The sequence below is a fragment of the Calypte anna genome, chromosome 2 (genome assembly GCF_003957555.1).
Source record: "Calypte anna isolate BGI_N300 chromosome 2, bCalAnn1_v1.p, whole genome shotgun sequence".
NCBI classification, from domain to species: domain Eukaryota; kingdom Metazoa; phylum Chordata; class Aves; order Apodiformes; family Trochilidae; genus Calypte; species Calypte anna.
The window spans coordinates 55519738-55531785 of record NC_044245.1 but is presented as its reverse complement, the minus strand read 5'-3'; the positions used below and the strand labels follow the sequence as shown (position 1 = coordinate 55531785).

At 40.5% G+C, this 12048-nt stretch overlaps 1 protein-coding gene across 1 annotated transcript in view; it reads right to left on the bottom strand.

Moving 5' to 3' along the window:
• The window catches only part of CPNE4 (copine 4), a 226541-nt gene that overhangs the window by 107116 nt on the left and 107377 nt on the right, over positions 1 to 12048 (bottom strand). The window contains exon 3 of the mRNA XM_030444982.1: positions 184 to 363. Coding sequence (XP_030300842.1) covers positions 184 to 363 — 180 coding nt within the window. The remainder of the gene's footprint in view (positions 1 to 183; positions 364 to 12048) is intronic.

Sequence of the window (12048 nt, the reverse complement as noted above, 5' to 3'; positions counted from 1 at the left end):
TTGAAGCTATACTGCAGCTGTGGATCAAATCAGCAGAAGTTCTTAATTATCCTCTTCATATCGTCGATTAAGAATTTTGTCATGAACAAAAAAATCTCACCAATCAGTCATTTAACAAAGCAATGCATTTCATAAACATAGAGAAGATGACAGACAACAGGGAAGAATGGCAGTGACACCTACTTGTCCAAGAGTGCACTCCATCCCACCAAGAAAATCTGCTTCCTTCAGCCCATTGTGATTGCTGCTAATGTCATGGACTTCAAACCGCAGCCGCTGCACCTCTTCAAAATAGAAGTCCACTGTGAACAGCTTGGAGAAGACAGGGTTTATACAGGTTCGAATCACTTCTGTCCTGTCCACCTGCCAAATGGAAAAGAGGTCACATGAGCAGTTTCTCTTTCTTCCCGTGATAAACTTGCAGTGAGCTCCTCAAATACAGTTAGCTCATTTATCAGAGCTGACAGCTGTGGCCACAGACACTGCCATGAGCATGGGCAGCAGCATCTGCTGTGTCTCTGGGGGGCTGTCCACATGCACAAGATAAAGCCAATTTCCCTTGCTTCTCTTTTCTAGCAAATCCATGGCAGATATTGGTAGGCACAATCTGTAGCCTCCTCTGCAGGGCGAGCAATGACAGTCCCCTGTTGGGTATGTCAGATCAGTCAGGTGGCAGAGTCAGGAGCTGTGCACAGGCAAAACAGCTGTCTTTTGTGCTGGGCTAACAGCAGGGAAATTAACTATAGAATAATTACAGAACTGACATATCCAGCAGTACCCACCCATCCCTACAAAACGGCAGCAGAGCAATACACAGTTTTATCAAACTAAGCGGATAAGCAAGCAAAAAGCTCAGTAATTACTCATTCTGGACAACTGGTGTGATTAAGGAGTAGAGAGCTGGATCCACAGCAAACAACTTTGCCTAAAAATATATCAATTTTTTCACATCACTAAATTGCATTACAAGAATCTGACAGATTATACGCTGCTTATCCCTTCCTCTGAGCTTTACAGCTGCTAAAGAAACACCACCAAATCCAAATTGCTCTTTCTTTAAAAAAGTGCTCTAAGAGTACTTTCCAGTTCTCTTAAAAGGTATTTTTGAAGTAGGCCTTTGTTATTTTTCATCAGGATGCATTACTGGTGACACCATAAGCAATGAAGCCATTTCATTTTTTCTACTCTCTTTGCTCTTGTACAGAAAAGAACCCTACAAATTCTTTAAGATTAAAGGAACTGATCCTAAAATGAAGTAGGGCTTGTCAGTTACTAAACTGGACGTGGCTGGTGTACCATGGAATAGACAAATTAAATTGCTCAGAGGAAGAGTGATGAGATCCTTTGTCTGATTCCTGATCAAGAACATCTGTTGTACAAAATATGGTAGCCACTTGCTTCACTTTTCAGAGTTTATAATGCATTAGGCTTGCTAGTAGTTATCAGCAAGGTCACAAAGAGTAAAGTAAATCAAAAGCAGGGGGAAAAAGCCAAGCAGTTCCTGGTAGCACAGATTTATTTTAGTGCTTATCAAAGGTGTCAGACTGACAACTCTAAGAGCTGAAATCTTTTAATCATCAAAGAGATGTTACCAGCCACTGAATAGATGCAAACCAGGGTTACCATTGCTGTCCGCTCATACATCTGTGACAATGTCCTCTGACTATGCCAAAATGAGACCACCACAGAAATGAAGCAGCCTTACAAGTTCTATCCTTAAAATCTTTGCTAAAACTAGCTAAAAATGATGGTGCTGATAACAGTGATCCAAAGAACTGTAAGAGTAAAATAAATGAGAAAGGATATTAGCTACCTTCATTCAGGTGTTTAGTCTATCTCAAAAAAAATTTAAACTCCATCTGCAATCAATGTGTCTTGAAATCATTATTACTGCTATAACATGAAATATTCCCTATGTCAGAAAATGAGCCAGTTCAACAGGATGTCCTTGAGATGTCTTCTAAATGGAAAGGGATTTAATCCACTTGCAGAAAAGCGGTCACCTCATGAAATAGCTCATCAGCAGATTCAATAGTCAGAATATTTAAATGATCAGTTTTAAATGTCTTCATAACCACAGTAATCTCCTAAACTCATTCCTGGTAAGTGTATAAACTGTTGATTTAATGTCATCATTTTAATTGCTTCAGTGGTACTGCAGAAGCTCTCAGGTAGTAACTGAAGTTTCTCAGTGACTCTTTCTCCTTATCTGAACTTTGCTGCTGGAATGTGGGAAAATGGTTCTCCACCATGAAATGCAGCAAGACTTACACCTGTGCTCAATACAGGTTAAAAATGTGACTAATCGAGGGAGTGAAGTGCCTGAAAATGGAGAGACAGGTCTGTACACAAGGACATTAAGAATTTCAGTCTCACAGAGTGATAAGACATTGTTTGCTTTTTCCAGCCTGTGATGGACTGATACCTTTCCTTTGACAGACACAGCACTAAAATATAGCCATTTCACAGAATTTCCTGAGTCTTCCTGCATCATTGAGATGATACATCAAGCCAGCAGGTCAGAGCACACAATTATGTGAGAAAAATCTATATCAAAAGAAGCAAAGCCAAGAGCACCACAAGTGATGCAAAATTCTTCATGTGTCTCTCAGCAGTCGGCAGCATGCAATAGCATTACCCCTATTAAGTCTACATTGGCTCCAGCCTGCTTTGTCAGTGTGTTTCACAGTTCTCTGGCTAGAAGTCTGGCAGGGTCCTCAGCATGGGAAGTCCACCTCCATTCCCTTGCTTTGGTAACTGTGCTAAGCACTGTGTGACCAGCTGGTGTGATCATGCTGAAGAAGCAGTGGTGAACAGAATATTTCAACAAATCCACTATCATGGAACACTCTAGGATAAAAGATGCTATATGAACACAGGGTATAATCTCCACTTGACTTCTGTCACTGTTCTTTCTTGAGTTCTCTTGCTCCCATTTTCAACTGTAAAATCTTAAGGCTCTCTTTAGAAATGCTGGATGAGCATAAAATCTTAATGAAAACTGGTAAGAAGACTACCGCTAGGTGCAGTTTCATGCAGACAATCATCAAGGAGATCATGATCTGCACTGCTGCAGGTAGTTCAGAAAAAAAAGAAAGGCTGACTTGTTTTTGACCATAACAACTTATCCTAATACCTGCAGGACCAGTTTCATTTCAAGCAAAGTCTGGTGCCATGTTCCATGTTAGCCTGAAACAGTTCTACAGTTTGAGAAGATGTCTACCTCATGCCATATGTTCTTAATCCCATTGTCACCCAAAATCAGTAACAGCACTTCCATTTGTATGGATGATGCAAAGTTTGGCTTTGCCCAGCTTCATCAACTGAACATTCAGAAACTTAGAACTTCTCATCTTGAATGACTTCCAAAACAGAATGAAGAACACCAGCAACCACATTAAAACTCCACTACTTTTGTGGTAGAGAGCATTTAATTCTAACAACAGCATTTTATAAGCAAGTGGAACTTAACACTTTTGGTCTTGTTGCAAAAACACCAAACTGTAGAGCAACCTAATCCTGAAGGCAGGTAGATTTCTTAACAGGGGTCATGCCCACAAACTCACAATTTGCTGATGTCTGACATAGGAGCCATCTGTTGTGTCTGGACTTTGCTAAAATAAGAAATTTCTCCAAATTATTGAAGCAGAATGAATTTTCAAAAATAGCAATTGACAGCTTCATGAAGCTTTGGGCTGGGCCAACAGTTAAAATTGACCTTAAAAAGAGCACCACTTCAGTTTCAGCTGATACCACAATCTGAACATCTGCTTCAGAGTACAGTTTAACCTGCACTTTCCATTCAAGGACAATTTATACAGAGAAAAGGACTTGTATCTTCACCTCCTGGGATGGACTCATGCTGCTTTCTCTCTTCATCTCTTTAGGCCCTTGTCACTCCACAGAAGGTGGCACCCAGCTGAGCAGCCAGGATTACTTAGCAGGCCCATCTGGATCCAGCCACCCTGTAAGCCTCCCATTGGGGAACTATGAATGACATACAAACACCAAAGAAGTTCTCCACAGCACAAAGCACCATCTCAACAGCAGGAAGTAAAACATAGAAAAGAAAAGGAATTTTTGCTTTGGACCTTCTGAATCCTTTTGTCAGACCCAGAGGAGGCTGGAACCTGGGTTTGAAAGCTGTTCTCCCTCTGTACCACTCACTGTGGATGGACAGTTAGCAGAAATGTTCATCTGCTTTCCTGTTGAATCCAGCATCACTGCTAAAGAACTGCAAAAACATCTTTGCAGTCAGATACCATCAAATTAAAGGAAGCTCAAAAGACAGATGAACACGTACTAAAATTCAGGCTCCTTATGCTGTTTGTCTCTTTTGTACGTGAGCTACTGAGAAGCAGTGAGCTTTGCAGAACTGCGATAAACATGGCAAATCCACTGAGGAAACAGTTCTTCACCTAGCTAAAATTTCACTGACAAAAATCTAATTTAATGGCTAAAGTACAGGCTGAGGATTTCCTCTCCATCTTCCACCATTAGTTGAAAAATGAAGCTGAGAAAAAAGAGACAGCCTGAGGGGGATTTTTTTTTTCTTCTTTCAAAATCAGATGAAGTGTAAGCTATTGCATATACCAGAATGAATGGGGATTAGGTAGAAGCTTACTGTTACTAAGGCTTTCAAGTGATCATAACACAGCTTTCTCACTGTACCTACCCTTGGAAACCAGGAAAACAGAGAGTTATCCCTAGGACCCAAAGCTGTGCACCTCAGGGACACTCTTAGTGTTGGGACAGATCTGCTGTGTGGAGAACTCAGATAACTGCTACCTATCTGCTCTCCACTGTATTTCTAGCAACATGTAGCAAGCCCCAAAGCAACACATTTTCAATTGCTGTTACTGGAAATTTTTTGAGGTGAAGAGCAGCCAAGAGTCAAAGGGCCATTCACTGTTTTCTCACCAAAAAGGACAGTTCGTAGGGCAAAATTTTAAACAGGCTTATGAAATTGCTGTGTCAATAATGACACAGCTGTCTCATTAACTAAGGAAATCTTTGTCCTACAGAGCTGTGGTCTCAAAATTTATACTGGCTTAAAAAGAAAACCACAAAACCCCAAACAAACAAAAAACCAAACCACACAAAATTAAAAACAAACAAACAAAACCAAAGAAAAAAACCAAACCAAAGAAAAAAAACAAAAAACAAACAAAAAAAACCCAAACAAAAAACCCAGAACAAAACAAACAAACAAAAAACAACAAACCCAAACCAAAACAGTAGAAAAGCCATAAATATGCAAATTACATTAAATAGAGTGGGTGCTGCTATTCAGCCCAAAGCATGCCTTATGTGGGTGTTATATTTTTAGCAAGTTCTTAGACCAATAAACCCACTGTTCCCTAAACATTTTACAAGCCAACGAGGGAAAACTAGCTGGCTGCATTTTCATTGGAAGTCACTTTAAAACAATGATTTAATCCAGAAGAATCACATTTGTCAGCTGAGACGACAAAATATACAGAGGTGAAGGTAGCATTATTTTTAGGTCATCTGAATTTTAACAAGACTGAAAATTTCCATGAGACAGCACCAAGCAGAAAGCAATTCACACTTTGCTTGGTGGCTTCTGAGGAAGATTTTTTTTTTTTAATAATTAACAGTGCTTTCACACCTTCACATCTCTATCACACAAATGAAGAGTCATTACAAAGGTCACCATAGTTTATAGCCCTTGTTTTCAGTTTCATTGATGTCTGAAAACAATGCAAAGAAATCAATAGACCTTTAACTCTTTTTAGGCTGTACAGCTCAAAGCTAAGCTTTATCTTTGTCAGTGTCTGCAAAAATCTTTTGGCTGCAGGTTGGCTGGAAGGGAAACATTTAACATTAGCGATGTGGAAATTACCTGCAAGTAGCTTCTTTTATTTACATGATATAAATATTAGAGAGGTTGTAAACCTTTAAGTCACAACCACAAGGATTTGCTTTCAAGCACCGGAAAAACTCTTACATAAAAACAGCCAATGCCTCAAGGGGCTCCAGGCTAAACCACTGGAATTACAGTAAAACAAGCATTATTATTTCTAATTTGAAAAGTTCTTCATTAAGAAAGCCCACATCTCTGTTCAGGGCCACTGACTGTCTTCTGCTAAATAACTTTTACCTTCTCAGTTACTTTTCATTGCTCTGAAACAGGAAACAGATACTTTATAATACATACTAAACTCATAGTTTTTAAAAGGAGAAATATGATTCTTGATAGCTATTTATATACCGTTTATTTATTTGCATTTAGTTTAACCCTTCCAAATAACAAAATAAAAATACAAAAACCCCACCACATATAAACTATTAATACCAGTAATAATATTAATTAATTTATTAAGAATGAGTAATTAAAATATTAAAATGCTTGGAATATTAAATCACCCTTAAATAATTTGTTCACATTTTTTGCAAAGGACCAAGAGCCTTATTTGTCCTAGTAGTAAACTGCAAAGCATCTAATATATATACATCCAGAAAAAAAATACACAAAGCACATGTGGTTGTATCACAGGGAATGAGTTCTACTTGTTATGTCCCTGAAAGTACAGAGTCGATCAGATGTTTTCCAGGAAAACAGTGTGTCACTGGGGCATGAACTTAGGTTTAACAAGAAGTCCGCCTGTTTTGTCAGCTGAAGAGGTTTGATGAAACTTTTGCTTGGAAGGGTTTGAAAATAACCCAGTCACTTCTCCTGGACATTAGAAGTTCAGATCAAGGTCTCTGGTCTGTCTGACTCAGACCAGAAACACAAACTCCCTCCCAGAACCAGGGACTCTGTTAGCCACCAGTTCACTGGCTATTTCACACAGCTCCCTCTGCGTTCCATTTTCTATGAATTACAAAATATTCACTGTCCCAAGGAAGCACATTGCAGCCATGTCCCATCACATGACTTCATCTTTCCTAACCCTGAGAAATGCCTTAAAACAACTTGTCAGTTTGCTTGACACCTGAATGCAGAGCCATAGGGCTAGTGGTGTGGGACTGCCACCAGCAGCAGCAGTGCCACCATGGGGTCTGTAAGGTCAGGAAAGGTCACCAGGATCCCAGCTGATCAGTGTCTCTGGATCACACTGTGCCCATCTAAAAGTGAACCCCAACTGCCAAATGTACACACACACTTCCTCGGATAATTCAGGACCCATCCTGGCTTCTCAAAACACTCACTGTCTCAAAGTCAGCTGCTGGCTTATTATGGGGGAAGCACTGAGAGACAGACAGGCTGGGGAACTACTGAGCTGAGACCAGCTCCACGGGGAAACTCCTCTCCTGGAAAGGGGGAAACCTCAAATAGCAATCTGCAAAAGCTTTCACCTACTGCCTGGCCAGTCCAGGCTCAGGGATGGTAAGGAAAACATATGTGCCAATTTGCCTCCTGTGAATAAAGATTTAGCACGAGACACAGAAGAGCAAATAACTCCAGACCTGAAATTTTTAGCTGAGGACAAACAAGAACCCCACTGCTTCTCTGAGCCTAACTGCAGAACCACTTCTATGTGTAAAACTGAAAACATGAAGCTTTGCATCGATTGACCTTGGGTTATGAAGGACAATACTTCTTGCACCAGCTTCTGCACTGTGAATATTCAAGCCACTTTTAAAGAGCCAGTTGCAGAACATTTCTGTGAACCTGAAAAGCACAATGTCTCTTCAGAGCACATCATTAATGCAGCACAAATTTATGTCTTTCCAATAAAAAATGATTAAGTGGACTGAACAGTGAGACGACCACAATAACGTACTGAGATAGCAATAACTGCCTTTTTTAGAAGATATTTTACATTTTCTTACCCTTAATATGGGAACACTTCTAATTCTAAACTTTTGCATGTAATATTTTGAGTCCCACTAGAGATCAGAAGGACAAGCCTGAAGAGAGAATGTCACTTCAAGCATAAAAGATTTGTGCAACTTCTTGATGAGCAATTGAACTTTCTGCAAAGCAGCACAAGGACTTCACCTCATCTCGGGCCTCCAGAATGGGTTCTTCTGAGTGCTAAGGGACCTCTCATCTTTTATCTCTATTATCACAGCCCTGGGAGGTGTTCACACCTCTATACAGAGGACTGTGCAAGCCCTCTCATCTGCATTCCTACTTAAGCCATTAAGTTGTCCTCAATTAGCTACAGGCTATCAAACAGAGGAGACCTAACACAATACCCTCCCAGGTACCCAAAAATTCACCCAAATTACTGTTTCCAAATTACTATTTGCTTTAAATCTTTAACTTTTACAATAAGCTTACCTCACCTGAGGTATGCCAAGTACTTTGGAGTGTAATATCAGTCTGTGAGACAGAGCCAGCACTCCACAACAGGAGCAGCTCTTAGCATCTAGCACAAGAGGAAATCGGTTCAAGTTCTACCAAGGGAGGCTCAGGCTGAATACTAGAAAAAAATTCTTCACTGAAAGAGTGACGAAGCATTGGAACAGGTTGCCCAGGGAGGTGGTAGAGTCAGGATTCCTGTGCTATTAAAAAAAAAATTGGGAGATGATTTTGTGGTTATGATGGCGTAGGACTGATGGTTGGACTTTATGATCTCAAAGGTCCTTTCCAACCATATGATTATAGGATTCTAAATGCTCTGTCAGACCTGTGATCATACTGTCACTGACAGATTTTCCAAAGATGCCTGAGGACCCCTCCTTTTTTATCTACAAAATCTATTTTCTCCCCTTATAGAAGTGTTTTGAGGAGATTTCTGTTCAACACGAGTCACCACTGTCAGTCTGATTTTACTGCCAGCTGCCATATACAGCAAATTACAACAGCTCAAGAACTGTCTTTCTGCAATAACACCTTGCTGAAATGGATGAGCATGAGTTAAAGTTTTAAAAAAAAAAGACTGAGAGATGCCACACACACTGTCCCAGTGAGGAAACCCAGCATACTCCCTGAGGCTCCCTTCATACAAAGCCACCAGCTTCAGAAGACAACATTCTGGAGGCCACCCCTTCCATTGAGATCATGGCCATGAACTGAGTTTTGGAGCAGGCAGCAATTGGAGTGCTGCACTCCTGTCTGGTCCAGCTTAGCTCATGCAGAACCACAAAACAGAGACAAGAAATTGATGTGCTACTCCTGATAGAGGGTTCAGATAATAACCGGAATTACTCACGTCAAAGCCCTTTATTTTATTCAGAGTCTTAACAATCATAAAATATTGGCAGCTACAGAAACTTGGGTATTAAAGAGTGACTCTTCTGTGGTAGTCAACACATTCTGACCCATCCCTAACTACATTAGGAATCACTTGGTGGCAGAAGATATCCATGTGCTGTACTCCCTGCATATTTAACAAGCACTCAGCAAGCATCAGCACAAGTGGATAATGACCCAAATCAGCTCATGGGATAAGGTGCTGTAACCTACTCAGATGTGATTACGCTGCCATAAGTAAAAAGAGAATTAATTTTTTCACTCAAAACTCTTGAATGCTACCTCAAAGCTGAGCTCTGAAGCCTGCATGCTAAATCTTCCTTTATATGTCAAATAAAGCCCAGACATTCAAAGACTGATGACTGCCGTTCAGTACTCCCCAATCTTAATTTGATGCTGAAAACTTCAAACCAATCTTAGTTTACATGTCTCCAGGGACTTACTGTAGAGGACAAGACTGGTCCTTTGAAGATGCCAGATGCCTGAAGGTTACTTTTTTCAGTTGCCACTCCTTAGGAATCCTCAGTTCATGTACCAGAATATTGCACTCAAACAATTACATTCTGCTGCAGCAATAAGCTAGAAGTAAATTAATTCAAACTTACTCTAATCATGATGCAAAGTATTTATGTGTTAATTCCATCTTTCATTATCCTAAAGGGACTTTCACAATTAATTTTCAGTATTGCCACGGTTAGATAACCTCACATCCTGGCCACTGGGCTTCCAACAGCAACTACAGACATGTTTCTTCTTTGCCTGATGTCCTGGAGGACAAGGGATTTGTAAATTGGGCAAACATGTTGTAGTGCCAACCTGTTCAAACAAAAGTGTAGATGTTTGCTGCTGTTGAGCAACAATTCAGCCTGAAGAGAATCTTTAGAAGAGTGCATGGTGGCACAGGATTAATCAAGGACTGAAACATGGTACCATACCACTTCTCAGGAGCTTACAGATAACTGAGAACAGAGAACAACGAAGTAACTTTGCTTACTGAATATCAGTGGGACTACATTATACTAAGCAGAAAATCTACACTGCTTCAGTAGTTTGCTCTTTAATTAAATTACTATAAATAGTGATTTGTTAATTTATTTATACTGAGAAAGATCTCCTGCCTCATACAGTCAGGTAACTTAAGCATAACTAATAAGGATTCTCATCTGGGTTAATGAATTATGTCAATTGATACAGGCCTCGTCAAGTTGTTAGTTTAAGAAATTCATTTGCTATTGAAGTGCTCATAATTAGACATTTATTAATTTACTTTTAATGTAATTCAATGGCTGGATTAGTTGTATCATTGAGGCATTAACAGCAGAAAGGCTGATACCTTGCACTGTTAATGCAAGATACACACTTTCTATAAGGCTTTCCTGAACTCTTGTAGTAGAAGTAACAATTTACAAGGTCCATTTAAACATTTATACCACCAGGGAATTTCACCCATGTGTTGGAATGATTGCTTAGAAAAATAACAGATTTTTTGACTCAGGTAGATTGTAAGCATCTTGCATTCTTTCTCTTCTTTTACATATGTATTTTATTCAGTGTGTCACTGGGGTTGCAATTTGCTGAAACCCAGCAGCTTGTTCCACTAAAGACATCAGTGGAACCCTTTCTGTGAACTACCACAAAAACAGGGAAACAGAATACGACATATTCTGAATATGATATATTCTGAATATTCTGTTTTCAGCCTGATTACACCCTCAAGCACACACTGTGGCATTGAAGAGTACACAACTCACAGATCAGAAATACAGAGCAAGTTCAGCTAAACTGTATTACAGTTTTGCAAACAGCATCCTGGGCTACATCAAAATGAGTATGGCCATCAGGGCAAGGGAGGTGGTTCTGCCCCTCTACTCTGTTCTTGTGAGACCCCATCTGCGTACAACTCTGGAGCCTGCAGTACAGGAAAGATATAGACCTGCTGGGGAGGGTCCAGAGAAGGGTCACAAAGACTGTCAAAGGGCTGGAACACCTCTGTTATGAAGACAGGCTGAGAGAGTTGGGGGCTATTCAGCCTGGAGAAGAGAAAGCTCCAGGGAGACCTTCCAGTACAAGAAGGGGGACTAGAGAAAGGCTGGAGAGGGACTTTTCACCAGAGAGGACAGTAATAGGACAAGGAGTAATGGTTTTAAAGCGGAAGAGGGTAGATTTGTGTTAAATATTAAGAAGAAATTCTTCACCATGAGAGTAGTAAGAGTCTTGAGTAGGTTGCCTAGGCAGGCTGTTGATGCCCCCTCTCCTCCTCCCCTCCTCCCCCAAGCGGTGTTCAAGGCCAGATTGGATGAGGCCCTGTGCAACCTGCTCTAGTGGCAGGTGTCCCTGCCCATCCAGAAGGGTGATGATCTTTAAGGTCCCTTCCAACACAAACCATTCTATGATTCTATGATCCTATCAGAGTCCCAACACAGGGGCTGTTTGGTTTGCACTAATTTTGAGGGACTTCAGTGAGTTCCTGTCTTTCTCTGGGCATATCTATTCCAAGTTGGAAAACAAAGCTTGCAATCAAGCTTGATATGCATGCTTGCTACCCAAAGATACACAAGCTTAGTCTGAGATAACCATGATTTTCCCTTCCCCGAGAAAGACAGCAGCCAGTGATATGCTACATATAGGGACCATGTGAAATGTGACTTGCTCACACAACCCCTTTGGGCAGTAAGCAGCCTCCTATAATCTTCTGGAAGGTCTTATGCCTTTCACTTGCTCACAAACAATATGCCCAACATGTCCACATACATCAGATATATACAGGACACATACAGTCCCTCCTATATTCACTGTGATTTACTGGATTGGTTGGTATATGCATAGCTGTGAAGCAGGTTCAAATGTGCAGAGAACACCACCAAGTCCACCCCTGATAT